The sequence below is a fragment of the Labrus mixtus genome, chromosome 5 (assembly GCF_963584025.1).
Source record: "Labrus mixtus chromosome 5, fLabMix1.1, whole genome shotgun sequence".
NCBI lineage: Eukaryota > Metazoa > Chordata > Actinopteri > Labriformes > Labridae > Labrus > Labrus mixtus.
This window is the reverse complement of record NC_083616.1, coordinates 1,061,163-1,080,399: the sequence shown is the minus strand read 5'-3', so window position 1 is coordinate 1,080,399 and position 19,237 is coordinate 1,061,163. Positions and strand designations below refer to the sequence as shown.

At 45.6% G+C, this 19,237-nt stretch overlaps 1 protein-coding gene across 3 annotated transcripts in view; it reads left to right on the top strand.

Moving 5' to 3' along the window:
• LOC132973693 (sarcoplasmic/endoplasmic reticulum calcium ATPase 2-like) overlaps positions 1-18,819 on the top strand; it is a 39,081-nt gene extending 20,262 nt beyond the window's left edge. The window contains exons 6-21 of one of the 3 annotated variants that reach the window (XR_009673060.1): positions 3,512-3,592; positions 4,933-5,018; positions 5,195-5,659; positions 7,201-7,289; positions 7,748-7,850; positions 8,194-8,325; positions 8,414-8,533; positions 9,160-9,378; positions 9,463-9,798; positions 9,893-10,113; positions 10,189-10,391; positions 10,983-11,068; positions 11,155-11,288; positions 11,380-11,497; positions 16,097-17,563; positions 18,107-18,819. Coding sequence is in view for 2 of the 3 variants with exons in the window: in XM_061037226.1 (XP_060893209.1) it covers positions 3,512-3,592; positions 4,933-5,018; positions 5,195-5,659; positions 7,201-7,289; positions 7,748-7,850; positions 8,194-8,325; positions 8,414-8,533; positions 9,160-9,378; positions 9,463-9,798; positions 9,893-10,113; positions 10,189-10,391; positions 10,983-11,068; positions 11,155-11,288; positions 11,380-11,497; positions 16,097-16,366 (2,663 nt within the window). In the remaining variant the exon portion in view is untranslated. Of the gene's footprint in view, positions 1-3,511; positions 3,593-4,932; positions 5,019-5,194; positions 5,660-7,200; positions 7,290-7,747; positions 7,851-8,193; positions 8,326-8,413; positions 8,534-9,159; positions 9,379-9,462; positions 9,799-9,892; positions 10,114-10,188; positions 10,392-10,982; positions 11,069-11,154; positions 11,289-11,379; positions 11,498-16,096 lie in introns of all 3 variants that reach the window. The other 2 variants (XM_061037227.1, XM_061037226.1) reach the window with 2 other exon arrangements.
• The last annotated feature ends 418 nt before the right edge of the window (positions 18,820-19,237 follow it).

Genomic DNA, 19,237 nt, shown 5'->3' with positions numbered 1-19,237 from the left:
TGCATGTTGGCTCCAAATGTGACTCGTTAATAAATCCATTAAGCGGGAGCTCCGTGGTGTGCAGATCTTTTCAGCTTCTTTATTCTCTGTGAGCTCAACTTCAGACGTCCAAACGTTCAGTTTCCTTTATTTGTTGAAAGCATGTGTGTGAATAATCTTTTATTTTATTTTATTAAAATCTTTGACTCATTTACTGTTTTGAGCACGTCAAAGCTTGAGTGATTCTTCAAAGGTAGAGATCTACAGGACGGGCGGGTCAGGGACGGGCAGGGACGGTCGGTGCCGGGCGGGTCGGGGACAAGCGGGTCGCTGGATCATTTGATGCTAAATTCATTGTCATTCATCGTCATTGTTAATGTACACTTCCGCCAGGGTCCAATGAACGCCTGTTCATCTTGACAAAAGTCGTAGTGCTCCCAGTCCTGGGACAAAGTTGGGTTACTACGGCAACAGAAACAGTTGCATGCTCTATGTAGGCTGAAACTAGCTGCTCATAAGATTCATAACCCTCCAGGAGGAGACGGTGTGGAAATGCGACAGTGTTACTTGTTTCTTTGGTCTTAATAAATCAAGATCCTGCACACCACGGCTGATTCATGGGAGGCAGCAACGATGTAAATGACACATTTGCATAGCAAAGAAGAAAGTCGGTTTTAGGACCATGCACTGCATTTTCCTGTCATTGATTTTGCTGAGTCATGGCAACAAGCTTGTCTTCAGTGCATGCAGGACGAGTCACTGAAAGGTTATTATTTGACCTATCTGTAGACATTTCTTTTCCTACATTTCCATGTTGATGAAACATTGCTTTTGTGTAAGCGTTAGTGTGTGTTGTGAGGGAGTCAGTAGTGGAGCTGAGGTGGAAAGAGGCTAGATGCTTCACCTGCTCTGAAATGGTCTACTCAGAGTGACAGAAGGTCAGCCCTTTTGTTCAGCTGTCATCAGCACATGTCTCCTCCTGGCTGTCCCGGAGGAGAGCAGGCCTGCAGAGCACACATCCCCAAACACACGGCAGAGGCAGGTGCCAGTCAAAGCTGGCAGCTTTATTCACTCGCTGCCTGGCTTTGCTGTTAAAAGGTCCGGGCAGCTCGGGGGGTGTTGTATCGGGTGCAGTGCGTCACCAGTTCTGAGCTTTTGTCACTTCCAAATGTGTGGATGCGACCTGTTGTTGGCGAGCACAGAGGTGAACATGTGGCCATTTCCGAGGAGATGTTTGGACTGTGACCAAGTAGGATGTTGAAATAAAGAAACAGACCATCCACACAAACACTTAATCAGAGAGAGAGAGGGAGAGAGACAGAGAGAGAGAGACAGAGAGGGACAGAGAGAGAGGGAGAGAGAGAGACAGAGAGGGACAGAGAGAGAGGGGGAGAGAGAGAGACAGAGAGGGAGAGAGAGAGAGATCCCTCGCTGTGTTTTCTGGCTCGGCACTCTTTAAGAAGCTGTCAGTGTTTCCTCAGACGTAATGACTTAAAGCACAGGAAGCGTTACACAACCAGCAACAATGTGATTGTTCAGTTTTGAGTCGACTAAGAAAAACATGTCATGCTTTGTTCCTGTGCTACATCTGTTGAGAAATCCTCTGCATCTGTTTGGATGGATCGTCTCTCTCTCTCTGCGTAACATTCAGCAGAAGACTGATGCATCAGGAAGTGATGTCATTCATCAACACGGTTTAGAAATGTACAGCAGAAACACATGAATCCATCTGATGTTCTTCATGCAGTGAAATGATTTAGAGGAGAAAGACTTTAGTTTCCACTGTGACCGTTGAGCTGATGGTAGGTGCTAATTCCATCCCCTGTTCTCACCTGTTCACTTTGAGGTTTCCATGGTTCAAAGATTCATAGAGAGCGACACAAGTCCTTCTCAGAAAAGCTATTACTGTCTGCATGATCGGCCAGTTCCTGCTGGCAGATCAGAGCTCCTGGTACAGCCTCCACAGACTCATGTCTCACAGTGACAACGCTTAAACGAGGCGGTCCTTTAAGAAGGAAGTGTGTACAAATAGTAGTCTTGATCATGTCGAGTAATGATGAATGAATAATGATCATGTCATGGTGAGGATTTGAATACAAAGAGGGTCTATGTGCGCCCCCTTTGGTCTGTGGCAGTAATCAGAAAACAGCTGCCACATTTAAACCTGACCAGCTCATTGGGGAATATGTTGAAATGCTTCTCCCATCTTTGGCTGCATGCATTGTTGCTCCCATTGCTATTTTCTTCTCCGTCCACTCAAGGTCGTTGATGGTGGGCGGGAGGGGGGAGGAGGAGGAGGGAGGGGGTTATACTTGTGTCTTTGAAATGGGAACCTGTTTACTGTTTTCATGATTTCTTTGCCTCAGTGTTTCTTAAACTTTTTAATATTTGGCAGTCGTGTCACACTGTGCTCGAGGTCGGAGTCTTTTGTGACACAATTAGCTCTTTTTAACTAAGTAGGTCCATACAAAAAAAAATACGCCCATAGCCTGAGCCATTTCCCCAGTTTCCATCGCCTTTATGTACCATTAGGAAGCTGAATTGGGTCACTGCAATTCCGACGTTCCCAAATTGGCCTTTTCCTTTGAGACGGGCCTTTTATGGCTCACAGGTCCTTGGTTTCCTTCTCTTTCTTTGGCGCTCCGTCTCTTCCCCCTGCAGTGATGGCAGCTCTGCTCTGTTGCTGTGTGGCAGCGACCTCCCTGTAATGAGCTGCGTTCAGTCAGTGCAGTTTACACTAACGCTGAGTTACAACATCTCATCTGTTAAATCTTCATTTAGCCCCCCACACACACACACACATACAGCAGGAGGGCACGGTTAGACTCAAGAGGAAATCAAACCTCCAGCGACATTAGAATGAAGCCAAGAGGCGGTTTAACTCCTTATTCCATTTCCCATCTGCACAGCTGTACCAAGAGTCAGCCTCTAGTTTGACACTTTAATGCTAACCTCAATTATTTAAATCACACCTTTAATGTTTGCACTGACTGTTATTTAATGTTTGTTTTTTGATCTTTTTAAACATTGCTGTACATATATAAACAACACAACTTCAGAAGGTCAACACTTTTTATTTTTTATTTTTTATATTCAGGTCTAATTACAGATTTTTGTTTATAGGTTCTTGTTTAAATCTCACATATATTTTTATCCCTGCACAGGTTATGTACATTTCTTGTATAAGTCTATTTTTTAATTGCACAGTTTAAGTTTGATTCATCTAGAGGTATTCTTTAAATATTTTTTCAGGTTAATATATATGTATGGGAGGGAGGGGGGGTGGTTTAATTTGTAACAAATGTTTCATGTCATGTACGTATTTGTAACCTGCTACTGGATGCTTTGAATTTCCCTCGGGATCAATAAAGTTTCTATCTATCTATCTATCTATTCTGCTCGTTGTCGTCTGAGTGAGACTCTCAGACAATTAAATTCTGTTTCATTTCTAATAAAAGTGTCCGTGTGTTCACGCTCCTGATCTCTTCTTGTTTGTGTATTTTCTCTGACTGTGTGTTTCGTTTCATTACAGTTGGAGATAAGGTCCCTGCAGACATCCGTATCTGTTCCATCAAATCCACCACTCTGAGGGTAGACCAGTCCATCCTGACCGGTAAGACCTGACAGACATCAAATGTCGTCCTGTAACGTCCATGTTTGTTGGGTGCTGCCTTTAAAGATTCATGTTGATAAATTCTCTTTATGAATGTACTAATCATATGCTCATCTTTGAAGTGCAGAAATCCTGCACAGATTGAAACCTTTGAATGCATCCTTTGTTTGTTTGATTCTAAGCTAAAGGCTAAAGTCTCCTCTCTAATTCAGTGTGATGAACAATAGAGGCGCTAACTGGTTTCATACAATATCCCACTCCGATAGAGCTCAACAGTTTGAGTCTGGAAGTAAAAATCCTGTTCATTTCCTCCATAGTTGATTTGATTATTAGCCATGATGTAATAACCATCACAGGTAGATTGACCACGAGCTACCTGAGTGTGAAACAATGGTTTATGTTCCTTTAGGAGACACAAGTTCATCTGATATCAACCTCGATTTAAGAACTACACTACCCACAATCATAGTGTCTCCGATTGGTTGGACTTGATGTTACCATGGCAATTACCCGCCCCTTGGTGCAGTATGTGAATGGATAGTTTGGCTGGTTAATTAGCTAACAGTAAATGTACTAATAACCTCGTCATACTGCAGTGAATGTAGTTTATACTTTCAACAACACAAACTGCAACACATTAAAACACTTGTATCAACAGTTTAAACATGATAACAACGACTAAAGTGAAGAAGCAGTATCATTCGCAATGCATTGTGGGATGTGTAGTTCATTGACTCAGGAAGAAAATGATGTACACAGTCTTGTACCTTTGGCTTTTTCTCTTTTTTTTAACGCTGTTTTGGCGCCGAATCAAATGTACTAAAGTCACAAGTATTGGGGTAGCTGGTTGTCATGGTTACAGGGTCCAGTCTCTTGATATAATAAGGATTTTGTGAAATGTCCATGGAGGATTTGAATGGAGGAAATTTACTTCCCGTAAACAGAGCCACCGTAAAAAGTAGGCGCTCACTGTTGAGCTCTGTTGGCTTCTGCTGGTGTGAAAAACATGGCCGACATGCAGCAACAGTAACCGGCTCAGACTGATGTTAGCATTGTGAGTTATTCAAGTGTCAGTTTGTATTTATGATTTGGGTTTTATATCCATCAGGGTTTTATATTCAGACTCTCCTCTCATGCTCCTTTAATTCAGGATAACCTCCTTCAGTCTCTCACCTGTGTGCTGGACGGTAATGAGTTCAATCATTAAAGTTAGCTGCACAACGAGCTAACATGTTAGCATGTGAGGGATCAGTGAGCTCTGTAGATCTCAGTAAATGATTGAGCTTCATTCCTTAGATCATCCGCAAAGAGACACATGTAACGCTCTGCTGTCTTTCCAGGTGAATCCATCTCTGTGATCAAACACACCGACCCCGTGCCGGACCCTCGAGCCGTTAACCAGGACAAGAAGAACATGCTCTTCTCTGTAAGCTGTGCACACGTTATCACACTTCCTGTTGATGTCCTCCTTCTTCCACTTTGTTTAGTTTCTCTTCACTTCCTGGAAAAACTTGCTCCGCTTGTATTGTGTTCTTCTTCTGCAGATGTGTGAGATGTTATCAGATGAACTTGAGCCAACATGTATATTTCTTATTATTTCAGGGTACGAACATCGCCGCAGGAAAGGCGGTGGGCGTGGCCGTGTCCACGGGTGTCAACACAGAGATCGGGAAGATCCGGGATGAGATGGCGGCCACGGAGCAGGAGAGAACACCCCTGCAGCAGAAGCTGGATGAGTTTGGTGAGCAGCTCTCCAAGGTCATCTCCCTCATCTGCATCGCCGTGTGGATCATCAACATCGGACACTTCAACGACCCGGTGCACGGAGGCTCCTGGATCCGTGGTGCGGTGTACTACTTTAAGATCGCTGTGGCCCTCGCCGTGGCTGCCATCCCTGAAGGACTTCCTGCCGTCATCACCACCTGCCTGGCTCTGGGCACTCGCCGCATGGCTAAGAAGAACGCCATCGTCCGCAGCCTGCCATCCGTGGAGACCCTCGGCTGCACCTCTGTCATCTGCTCTGACAAGACGGGAACCCTGACCACCAACCAGATGTCTGTGAGCAGAGTGAGTCACACACACACACACACACACACACACTCATGCTGCATTTCTGGACACTTTGGTCCTTTGTGCTTTGTCATCTTTTGCGGCTCTGAAGTTGGTTTAAGTTGACAGTTGTTATGGAATCTCTCTCTCTCTCTCTCTCTCTCTCGCGGGCCGTTCCTTGTGATCAGGTATTCAGGTTATTTAACAGGAAGGCAACATGCTGCCGCTCTGCTCATCCACATCGAGCCGGTAGATCACTGGCAGCGCTGCTGTTGCATAACTGACCTTGCGTCACCAATCTGCCTGTAGTTCCTCTCTCTCCCTCTCTCTCTCTCTCTCTCCCTCTCTCTCTCTCCTCACTCTCTCTCCATCTTAATTCAATTCAGTTCAAAAAGGCTTTATTTGCAGAGAAGCGAAACTCTCTCTCTCTCTTTTTGTGTCTCTCTCTCTTTTTTTCTCTCTCTCTCTCCCTCTCTCTTTTTCTTCTCTCTCTCTTTTTGTCTCTCTCTCTCTCCCTCTCTCTTTTTCTTCTCTCTCTCTTTTTGTCTCTCTCTCTCTCTGTCAGCTCGGCCCCTCAATAAGAAGTAATTTCAGCATGAATTCAAATCTAATCCTCTTTTCTTGACATTCAAATAATCTCTAACAACTTTAGCCAATTCCTGCTCTACTGGGTGTTTTTATCGTGGTTATTGAAGAGTCGCATTTTGAACTACTGGAAACATAAAACCCCTGAAGAGCTGCGGTAATTAGATTCACTCTCATCAGTCTCATGTCATGTAATAACAAAAAAAAACTCCTTCAAAAACAAAGTGGTCATATCGTTTATAAAGAGTGTAAAGTCTGAGGAAATCCTCAACCAATCGTATCTCAGTCTCATGATGAAAAAGAGTATTAATTAGTATATTAATTTCACCCATGTCCTGCTGAAACCGACATGATGACTAGCTGTGTGTGTGTGTGTGTGTGTGTGTGTGTGTGTGTGTGTGTGTGTGTGTGTGTGTGTGTGTGTGTGTGTGTGTGTGTGTGTGTGTGTGTGTGTGTGTGTGTGTGTGTGTGTGTGTGTGTGTGTGTGTGTGTGTGTGTGTGTGTGTGTGTGTGTGTGTGTGTGTGTGTGTGTGTGTGTGTGTGTGTGTGTGTGTGTGTGTGTGTGTGTGTGTGTGTGTGTGTGTGTGTGTGTGTGTGTGTGTGTGTGTGTGTGTGTGTGTGTGTGTGTGTGTGTGTGTGTGTGTGTGTGAGGATGAAAGCGTGGTGCTGGGGCAGACCTGGCTCTGCGGTTCCTTCCTCTGGGCACAGCATCTCTCTTATCTCTTCTGTCTTCACATGGAGAGAAACTCGACAGCGTTTTTCTCCCGTTAGTCAGCGGGCCGCGCGGGCCTCGTTGTGACGCGCTCTGTAACACTGCAGGATGATCTGCTCGCGCCCTTCATGTCTGCTGCGGCGCTCTGCTGCCACCTGCTGTCTCAGTAAAGACACTGCATGCTGATTTAAAAACCCTGACATGTCTGCTTTTTTTAAAACTGATATCTTGTTCTGTCCCACGTGCTCTGTCCTTCCTCCAGATGTTTGTTGTCAACAAAGCTGAAGGTGACAGCTGCTCACTGTCCGAGTTCACCATCACAGGCTCCACCTACGCACCCGAGGGAGAAGTGTGAGTACTGAAATGTGACACTGATTGATTGTGTGTGACCACATGTCTTAGTGAAACATATATGAACTGTACACACACACACACACACACACACACACCTTTCTTCTGTGTAACCATGTTATGTCTTAGATGCTGTAAATCAGACGGAGCCTTTGTGTTTGTCTGTTTCTTTTGGGTTTTTTGTTCATTTATGTCAATTGTCTATTATTTTTAGTTATTTCAATCCTCAACCAATCGTATCTCAGTCTCATGATGAAAAAGAGTATTAATTAGTATATTAATTTCACCCATGTTCTGCTGAAACCGACATGATGACAATGTGAATGAAAATGTATTATCACAATATAAACTGCGGACCCCAGGAAGAATAGCTTCTTGCTATGCTGAAGCTAATGGGGATCCAAATAAAACAAACAAACAAACAAACACTGGTGAAAATACTCTGAACTTGTCCCCAGGTTCCAGGATGGTAAACCAGTGAAAAGCTCCCAGTTTGATGCCCTGACTGAACTGGCTACGATCTGTGCCCTGTGCAACGACTCCTCTTTGGACTTCAATGAGGTGTGCCCCCCCTTCCTGCCTCTTTCTTCACACATCACACTTATTTATTTCACATGACTAAATACAGACAGTCGTACGGTCGGAGCTCCACTGGATAGTCTCACTGTGATGGGAGATCTAAAAAAGACCTTTGCTTATATTCTGCATTTTACGGTATCCGTCACATGAAACCTGAAGATCTTTATACTAAAATCTAAAAATGTTCCTCAAAGAGAACATAGACGATCTGGATGTCAAAGCTGCGCCTGTCTGTTTGATAGAAATGAACTGAAGGGTCAAACCTAGACGATTTATTCTGAGATATCAATGTATGAACCTCATGTTTTTTTTTCTTTGTGTTCAGGTGAAGGGTGTGTACGAGAAGGTGGGCGAGGCCACAGAGACGGCGCTGACCTGTCTGGTGGAGAAGATGAATGTTTTCGACACTGAGGTCCAGAGTCTGTCCAAGATCGACAGAGCCAACGCCTGCAACTCTGTGAGTGACAGCAGCTCCTCGGGGTCTCTCTCTCTCCACTCAGCAGGGTTTTTAAAACCTGTTTGTCTGTTGTTGTTTTTCTGATCAGGTGATCAAGCAGCTGATGAAGAAGGAGTTCACCCTGGAGTTCTCCAGAGACAGGAAGTCCATGTCTGTGTACTGCACCCCCAACAAATCTCGCTCGTCCATGGGGAAGATGTTTGTGAAGGTAACCTGACTGCAACTTGACCTTGACCTTTGACCCTCAGGTCGTCGTTTTAGAGCTCCTGTGAGGAAGACTAAAAGACTCCAGGTCTCATTTTTACCAAGTGCAATTAATATGTTGAACAACAATTATCTATTTGTTGCTCTTTTTGCACTTGAATTGCACATTTGCACACCTCCACTTTGCACTTTAATAACTTTCCATTTAAAGATAAAGATAAAGATAAATTTTATTGATCCCCCGTGGGGGAAATTTTTGCATTACAGCAGCTCAAGAAAACAGGAATATAATTATTAAAAATAAAAATAGAAGTTAAAAATCAAACATATTCACATCAGTTAAATAAAAAAATACAGTAATAGAAAATTTCCATTCTGGTACGGGCTCTTGACTGATTTTATTGCGTTGTTTTTATTTGTTTTTATATTTTGCTGTGTTGTCCAATTTTCCAATTTGTTTTGGTCCATGTTTTATGGTGATGCTGTCCTCATGTTGTGTTTCTTGCCTTCTGTGTGCTCCTGTTGCAACGCAAATTTCCCCTTGTGGGACACTAAAAAGTCTAAATCTGAATCTGAATCCCGACCGACCTGACCGCCATGTTGTTAATATTTGATTCCTCTGCACCACAGGGGGCCCCAGAGGGAGTCATCGAGAGGTGCACTCACATCAGACTGGGCAACACTAAAGTCCCCCTGAGCAAAGGTATCAAGGAGAAGATCATGTCTGTGATCCGGGATTACGGGACCGGGCGTGACACCCTGAGGTGCCTGGCTCTGGCCACGCGAGACAGCCCGCCCAAAATGGAGGACATGATATTAACAGAAACGCCCAAATTTGTAGAGTATGAGGTGAGTTTTCATTAAATTGTGGATATGTAATAACGTGTTTTATTCCCAAAGACATTCACATTGTCTTTGTCTCTCCGCCTCCAGTCCGACCTGACCTTCGTTGGCTGCGTCGGCATGCTCGACCCCCCCAGACAGGAAGTGGCCGCCTCCATCAAGCTGTGCCGGCAGGCCGGCATCCGCGTCATCATGATCACCGGGGACAACAAGGGCACAGCTGTGGCTATCTGCCGCCGCATTGGTATCCTAGGCGAGGAAGACGACGTGGAGCGCATGGCGTTCACTGGACGAGAGTTCGACGAGCTCTCGCCGTTCGATCAACGCGAGGCGGTCACTCACGCTCGCTGTTTTGCACGTGTCGAACCTTCCCACAAGTCCAAGATCGTGGAGTTCCTGCAAGGATTTGATGAAATCACTGCTATGGTATGGCGTCCACAATGTAGCATTTCTTTTTTTTGTCTTTCTTTTCGCTGTTTGTCTTGTATACTTTTTTGAAACTGTCTCTTCTTCTCTTCAGACCGGTGATGGCGTGAACGACGCCCCCGCCCTGAAGAAGGCAGAGATCGGTATCGCCATGGGCTCTGGCACCGCCGTGGCCAAGTCGGCCTCTGAGATGGTCCTCGCCGATGACAACTTCTCGTCCATTGTGGCCGCTGTGGAAGAGGGCAGAGCAATTTACAACAACATGAAGCAGTTCATCAGATACCTCATCTCCTCCAACGTGGGCGAGGTCGTCTGGTGAGTGGGATGATGATGGTCAAACATGCAAAGTGTTTCGCTAAGTCGCTAACTCTAGCTAATTCCCCCCGTTAGCATCTTCCTCACGGCTGCACTGGGCTTCCCCGAGGCTCTGATTCCCGTTCAGCTGCTCTGGGTGAACCTGGTGACTGATGGCCTCCCCGCCACCGCCCTGGGATTCAACCCCCCAGACCTGGACATCATGGAGAAGCCTCCTCGTAACGCCAAGGAGCCCCTCATCTCTGGCTGGCTCTTCTTCAGATACCTGGCCATCGGAGGTTTGTTTTGTTGCCTTATTGCAGTGTGATATGTCATTTATATGTATGTATCAAGCAGCAACCTCCGGTGTTGAAAAATGAAGCCGATGCTGAAGTGTGTAAAATCCTGCAGTTCCTCAAGTGTCCACTAGAGGCTGGTTGCAGAAGCACAGGAAGTCACATACACACCCATTCTAAAAAGCCTGTTTTTACAGCAGAGATTAACATGTTTACAGTCTGGTTCAAAAAAACAAATAGGTGTGATTAGCTCATGTCTCGATCAACACACACTGTACAGGGGGTGAATGTTTTGATGACTCATCAGTTTTGATTTGATGAAGGATAAGAGTTATTCACAATAAGGCGTGTAGCTGACCTGATTGACAGGTGGGCGTGGTGTAACGGTTTGTCAAGAGGTTTAAAACCCGCCTCAGCTCCAGCTCTCAGCCTGTCGTTAGGATGACTGAAAGTTAGACTGAGACAGCATTTCCAGCATGGAGACCGCCATCGATGGGACTCCAGCGCCCCCTGCAGGAACAGATGGGTGACGTCACTCAGACTTCAAACATTAACATTAACAGTTCATGGTATATATGTAATTTGTGTTATTAGGCTATGTGGGCGCGGCCACAGTGGGAGCGGCTGCCTGGTGGTTCACGGTCTCTGAAGATGGACCTCAGCTTACCCTGTACCAGCTGGTAAGACTTCCTGTCTGAGAGTTCATTGTTCAGCATGTTGTACACCCCCCCAACACTCCTCACTCCTCGGCTTTCCTACCCTGCAGAGCCACTTTCTCCAGTGCGCCCCAGACAACCCTGAGTTCGATGGCCTGGACTGCCATGTGTTTGAGTCGCCCTATCCGATGACCATGGCGCTGTCAGTGCTGGTCACCATAGAGATGTGCAATGCTCTAAACAGGTAACTAGGATCCTCTCAGTTTAGGGGTCATTTGCACAAACAAAGGATAAACTAAAAATAAATATCCTGAGTTTTTCTCTTCCTCCTCCAGTCTGTCTGAGAACCAGTCCCTGCTGAGGATGCCTCCCTGGGAGAACATTTGGCTCCTCGGGGCCATCTGCCTCTCCATGTCCCTCCACTTCCTCATCCTCTACGTGGAACCTCTGCCTGTGAGTTTACAGAACCTGCTCATTCGATCATGACTCCACGGGAATGATCTAACCCTGGTGGTTATATGACCGTATTACACTCTTGTAATGGACACTGATATGCTACCATACACTGTCCGTGCCTCACTAAGCGGGTAGGAGCGTCTACTGTGACTGCAGCACATTTAACGTCTGTCTCGTGCACGCGCAGGTCGAGTATTTAATATCAACAAAGTCACGTGACGTGACGTCATGTGACCTGGGATGACGCCTGACGTAGCTTAAATAGCCTGCGTCATCATGTGAGACGCCCCTTCAGAATCTTCTCGCCAAGATTCCGAGTGACGGAAAACTCTGGCGGTCATCCAGAATTCATAGAACCGTAGTTACATACAGGGTCCAAAATTAACACCCGCCAAGCGCCAAATGCGGGTAGATTTTCAGTTTGGCGAGTACTTTTCAGAGGGCTATCCGCCACAGGGCGGGTAAATGTTTTATCAAAAAGTCATGCTATAAGTATTCAGCACGTTTGATGTAGCCTAGCTGCAGCTACTTTTCCTGCTCCTCTCTCTGCTGTCATGACTGTCTGTGAGCATCGCGGGGCACGCTGAGACACACCAACATACATTGTAGCGCAAACGTACACACACACACACACACACACCGGAGCGCCGAGTCGGGAACACACGTGATCCGGTCTGGGAACTACTGCCTACAAATAATACATTATGAAAAAAATAAAGGTTTTTACAATTTCTCAATTTTCTGATCTGATGACGTGACTTAAATTTGTTATTGATTAAACAGAACATAATGCCTTCTCAATTAAATGTACTGTAACACATGTGTATAGGACACAAAAACACAATTTGTTATTTTGGCCGGTGAATTTTTTCATCTACCTGCCACCTTGGCCGGTGAGTCAAAAAGTTAATTTAGGACCCTGGTTACATACTTAACTCTCGTTCTATTTCATTCTTCCTGACCGCCAGAGGCAGTTCTTAACACTGGATGACTAATACCAGCATGGTCACGAGGAATCCCAACTCACCGTGAACGGTCTTAAGGTTCCTGAAAAACAGCTGCTGCCAGTGCCCTGGGAACAGCGACATTTACCCTGTAAAAACGGGCTAAGGTACATGGTGTGGCCCAAGTGGCTGCAGCACATATCTCCCGTAGTGCTGCCCAGGAAGTGGAGACACTCCTGGTGGAATGGCCCTTGATATTAAGAGGCATTGGCAGACCCCTTGACCTGTAGGCCTTTTCAATAGCCATAACTATCCACCTGGAAAGCCTCTGCTTGGACAGGGCCTGTCCTTTCTTGTGGCCGCCATAGCAGGCAAACAGGCAATCAGAGTGGCAAAAACTTGAGGTTGCCTGGATGTAGTGTCTCAAAGCCCTAACTGGGCAGAGCAGCTCTGCTGAATTGGCTTCCTCATCCTGCAGGGATGAGGGGTGATAAGCTCCCATATCAATGACCTGATTAAAGTGGCTTGCCCCCAACCTCTTGGGGAAGAATGATGGGTTAGGCCAAAGTGCCACTCCTGTGCCATCTGAGTTCCATCGCATACATGCCTCACTCACCGACAAGGCTTGAAGCTCACTCACACATTTTGCTGAAGCCATTGCCAGAAGAAAAGCAGCCTTTGCTGACAGCCACTCAATCCCTGCCTGCCCCAGAGGCTCAAAGGGGGGAGGCAAAGGCCTTCAAGCACCAAAGGCAGGTCCCACGAGGGAACCTTAACAGCCTGCGGAGGGTTTCGCCGCTGAGCTCCTCTAAGAAACCGGTTCACCAGAGTGTGAGAGCCCAAGGTGTGGTTATCAACTTTAATATGCCTGGCCGAAATCACAGCCACATATACCTTTTAAGGTGGAAACAGAGAGCTCCTTCTCTAGCAAAGACTGCAGAAACCGCAGTACTACTGGCACAGAGGTACTCTCAGGAGTCTCTTTGTGAGCTCTACACCATTCTGAAAAAAGCTTCCACCTGTTGGCATAAAGTGCCCTCGAGTCATTTAATGTCTGGATAACCGCTTGGTCACAAGCAGCTAGGAGTGGTTCAGGCCCCTCAAGGGCCATACCCACAATTGCAGGCGCTCCGGAGTCGGATGCCAGATGCTGCCCCCCAGCTGTCAGAGCAGGTCCTGCTGTGTCGGCAGGCACCATGGAACTCCGTTCAGAAGACTGTACATGCATGGAAACCAGGGCCTCCCTGGCCAGTTCGGGGCAACCAACAAAAGTCTGTGGTTGACCTGCTGTAATCTGTGTAGCGTTGCTGCGATGAGAGGAAACAGTGGGAAGGCATAAAGAAGTCAATCTGGCCATGGGTGTGCCAGAGCATCCTGTCCTAGAGGACTCGTCGTCTCCATCAAGGAGAACCAAAGAGGGCAGTGGGTCGAGGACCTCGAAGCAAACAGGTCCACCTCTGCCTTGCCATATATTCGCCATATCTCCTCTATCACCTCTGGTTGGAGCCTCCACTCCCCTGAGGGAGGTTTCTGGCGAGATAGAAAGTCTGCCACCAGGTTCTGTGGCCCCGGCAGGTACATGGCCCTGAAGTTGAGACATCGGTCATTACCACTTCGCGACATGAGGGTACTATACCCAACAAGACGCCTCTGGACAGAAACTCCCTGTTTGGAGACATGGCCGCGACATCGGCTGGAGACCATGACTCTCTTGGATCTGTGCACCCTTGGATCTAAATGGAGGCCCTTTGTCCAAACCTGGAGGGGCCGTAGGTTCAAAAGACCCAGTGGCACCACTGATGTTACCGACGTTAGCATACCCAACAGCCTGAGGAAAAGGCTGTACTGTAACCTCCTGCCCCTCCGGAAATGGAGGAGAAGCTGGAGTATGGCCTCCACTCTGCATTGTGTCAGGGAGGCCAGCATACGACCTGAATCCAGGGTCAATCCAATAAACACCGCCCTTTGGCTGGGTTGACAGCTCTTGGCGTAATTGACTGTGAGTCCCAACTGTGACACATGGTGTTATTTTTGCAGAGGGGAAGTCCTCGGTGGCTCTTTTTGCCAGCTGCCACAGTGCTGTGGGTATATTACCTTTTCTCCTGGTCAGGTCATTTATAATAATAATTTATACTTTATTGAGGCCAAAATACACACACATGCACAAACAGGATTTGATCCGGTGTGAATGATGATCTGCTCTACTCCCTCAAACCTTCCACTGGACAGATGTTCCATGACTTACTCGTGGTTGGGCTCCAGAGTTTCACTGATCTTTTCTCAGGAAACAGCCGTGTTAAGTTGATGTGTCGCCCGTTGGAGTCACAGATAAACAGGATTTCTTTATGTGTGGCAATATTCATTTGTGTTTCAGGTTGACTGACAGAGAAGTGTGTGTCTCTACTTGAAGGCTTTGGGTAGGCTGGTGGGACTAGAGACAGAGGTGTTGAGGATATTGAGCATCCTGACCGGTTCATTTCAGAGGGGGGAGAGGTGGCATCTATTATCTGACGATCCTCTTCCTCTTCTTGTCTTGTTCTGCTTTGGTTGATGATGGTCATTTCCAGTGTCAGCATCATCATCCAAAGAGCTTGGTTATCCTCCTCTAGCTCTCTCACAGCCTGTTGTAGTTCTTAAATCTGATCTTGTTGTTGGAGGATCAGAGTGTGTGTTTCGTTCTTCTGTTGTTTAACATAAGTTTTCTGATACAGGTTAGCAAGGGTTTTCTCTCTGAACTCCATGAATTCCCTCTCCAGCACAGACAGACGTTCTTTCAGAGTCATCAAACTGTTGGAGAACCTGGGAGTAGTCTCAGGAGACAGTAGAAATTAGGCTTTTTTGGATGTAGTGAGGCTGTCAGACTTACTTGTGTTGTCTGCCTCTGAGGTTGTTGAGTTTCCAATCTCTTTCTCTTCCATCTCCTCCTTCATGTTCTGAAAGTCCTTTTGAAAATGATCCAGGCAGTTTTCCGATCCTTGGACCATGACTGTACCGTTGTGGTAAATATTAATGGTCAGCACTGAGCTGGTTGTATCTCTATCTTCATACACAGATATTTGTCTTCCTTTGCTGATTCCATTTTTCTTAATGTACCTGAAGGCTTCAGTAAAAGTAGTATGCCATGTATTTGGTTTGTTTGTGAAAAAAATTAGATTTGTCTTTACTCTTCTTTTCTCTGTTACTGAAAAGTCTGCCACAACTGTTTCAGGTGAGTCTTTCAGGACTTCTAGTTTGAAAGTCTTTTTTGCCTTCACAGATGTGATGTGATCTCGATAGAGTATCTCACATCCTTGTATCATTTTAGCTGATTTAGTTTTCTCTGATTTAAAACAGTTATCTGTGGTGATCTTCAGTTAGCTGTAGTCCCTTGGCAGTTACTGGCAGTTGGTGTTAGCCTTTAAGCTAGCTGGTAGTTGAAGTTGTACCATGGTCTTTGTTTTTCTTCTTTCTTTACTTTACCTTGATGGAAATTTCCAGTTCTTTCTTTCAAAAGTATCCTGGAGTGTTAGTCTTCTTTGTTGTTGTAGATTATAATGTATCTTGTCGACTTTGCTATAAAAACACTACAAATTAAAGAATGTAATTCAGGAGGTCATCTTTCTTGCTGCCAACAGCTTTGGTAACCATGGTAACCACTCTCTCTCTCTCCCAGGTCATCTTCCAGATCACCCCTCTGGACACGACCCAGTGGATGATGGTGCTGAAGATCTCGCTGCCCGTCATCCTGCTGGACGAGCTGCTAAAGTTTGTTGCCAGGAACTACTTGGACTTCGGTAAACATCTGGAGAAGCCGGTCAGAAAAGGCTGCTCTCTGTCCGCATGTGCCGACGGCATCTCCTGGCCCTTCGTGGCCGTCTCCCTGCCCCTGGTGCTGTGGATCTACAGCACCGACACTAACGTGTCTGCCATGTTGTGGCCCTGACTGACTCCACTACGATCCCCTCCCTGTGCACCAGTGTGAAGTGGACATTAACACACACATATAACACACTTACATTCACAACAGCTCACAGTCAACAGTTGCACATGCTCGGACAGATCTTTTCTATTGAAACATTTTTTTTAAGGAGGGGGAGGGGGGGTCGTCATATTTTAATGACTCTGACTGACATTATTAAGTCCATAACTTTTATTACACCATCACGCTTTTCTCTCTTTCAGTCCGTCGTTTTGAATGCTAAGAGAAGCTCGCCTTGTCGGAGCTGTGTGTTGAGCTGTACAGAGAATTTACACTATTTTATAACGATTAATATTTTGTAATTTTTGCGGGGTTGTTGGGGACGAGAATGCTTTGGTAAGTAAAACACTCATTTCGGGGGGCGAAGGCGGTGTGTGTGTGTCTTTGCCCCTGGCATGAATCTCGACCGTCAGTTTTGAGCTCCGTGCGTATTCATCGATGATTTTCTGCAATAGGCAGAGCACAGCTACCTCAGTGCTGTTTGTGACCATGACTTTAACCATTTCAGAAAGGATCCTTTTACACCTGTGAGGTCAGCGCCTATTTCTTCTGCAGGAGAGACAACGCCCTCTCACACACACACACACACACACACACACACACACACACACACAGACCATAATATGTTACCAGTTTGACTTTAGCCGTGTTTTTGATACAGTCTGTCGCTTCATTTGTTTACTTGAAGAAAACACGGTCGTCTTGATTCTCTTTGTTTGAGTTTAAGCTTCTTTTTGTTTTTGAGTGCCAGTCTCAACCTCCGATCTTATTTCTTGTTTTTTTTTTTATCTTAACAACAATGATCTTTCTAATATATATGTAAAATGTGCACATACTGTACTTGAAGATGTAAAAAAAGGCACCAAGCAGCTGTTAGTCTTATCAACTGAGCACAACGTGGACGACAGGTCGTTGGACGAGTCTGTAAATCTGTACATAGCACACAAAGTAGAATCTCTCTCTGTGGTTTTTTTATTATGTCGTCGCTTCCTAAACGCTTCACATGCGTCTTCTTCCACTAGTTCACACGCTCACGCTCGTAGCTCGCAGCCTCTCTGCGCGCCCGCTCCGATAACCCCGCGGCTAACGAGTGCTTTGAGTTGATGAGGTAAAAAGCTAACTTGTTGTTTCTTCCAATGCTTCCACGTGTTCACCTGCAGAGTGAGTACACTTTGACCTGCATGCCTGCTGCTGCTCGCTCATTCTTCTTCTGCTGTTTTTATAGCAACTACTGCTTCTTCTTCTTGTGTTTTTTTTTAGCGGCTGCTTCGCTGTCGCATCATTTCTCACATGAGAATGATTGACAGATCTGCATTATGTTTGATATGACTAGCAGTTTATCTTAATAACTTAATAAAACGTAATGGTACTGCAGTGAAAGGGGAGCCTTTAATGTCACCAAGTGCCAGCTAACGCTAGATATAGGAGCCGTTAGTATTTGCAGCGGTCTCCATGGTAACTGTTTGTGTTCCACTGTATTCTTTCAGCATGTGATAACTGGCGTAGACGCCATAGGACATGGTTATCTTGTGTTTTTAGTTATTCTCTGCTTGTCCGATGCATGGCCTTCATGTATCTGTGCTCCTTCTCTGACAGGAAGTGATGATGATTTGACTTATCTGCTGTTCTGGCCTGTGACTCCTGCATCCACTGATCTGATTCTTCCTCTCTTTCTCTCTCTCTTTTTCTTCTTCTCCTTCGCAGCAAAGGCCGAGTAAAGCCCGCCTCTTCTCTAAACTCCTTTCAGAAACGTTTGGTTTTTGTTTTGTGTTGTGCATGTGTGTTTCGGACAAAGAACATCTTCCAACAGCTGCATGTCGGTCGAGTAATTTAAGGTCAGAGGCTCATAAGTTCATGGATCATTTGATAGACTGAAAATCGAACCACCGGACCAGTCCTCTCATCGTCCTGCATGAAGAGCCTTAGATCACCATTTAGCTCCATCTTTTCAGACACAGCTCTTAGTGCCGTGTACAGTCAAGTGTACGATATTCTGTGGTGCATGTCCGCTGAATCAGCCATCTGTTTGACCACACCTGTGTTCTAGACTTTGTATAGTATCTGTAACTAGAATAGACATCCGTCAGGTAGTACAAACGTTAAATAAGCTCAAACACAGTTCATCTTTCCTAAGGAAAAACTTTAATGGGATATTTAAAAACCAAACAGCCTTTTCTTTTTCTTTTTGTGCTTTGCACTGAGACGTGCGACATGTTTGGAGCAGGTTTTTCGTCATATCTGGGAAGGCGGACGTGCGGCGGTGCAGTGATGCGCCGATTTTATCACGAGGGCGGTGGGCTGACCTTCCACTGGCATTTTTTTGCCAAACTGCTGTACTGTATTTTCAGAGATGATTGTACAATGTATCACATGAACTTTGGTTTCAGGTAAATAAAAACTGTCATATGAAGAGTTTACTCACCTGTGTCAACTTTCATTTCAATTGTGTTTAGTGACGGGGCGCCCATCCCAAACATGTCAGCTGGGGACCCCCACTGTCCCCTTATATTTTATACTTATTCATTTATTGTTAGAAAGGCAAGAAGCAGAACACAAGCAGGGGCGTGTCCAGACCGTTTTGACTTGGGGGGCCCACCTGGTGCATGGACGTATGTAGGGATGGCCTGGAGTTTGAGGGCACACATGCAAATGAATTTTAAGAAAATATACCCTTTCTATCACCACTAATGAGCCTGTTATCGTGTAAAGTATAAATATTCTTAGATTGATCCTTTAAGGACTCAAAAACAAAGATTTAAGAGCAAATTCACGATTTAAAGTTTGTTGAAAATCACATGTATTTGTTCGTTTTTATGGAAAGAATAGTTGATTTTA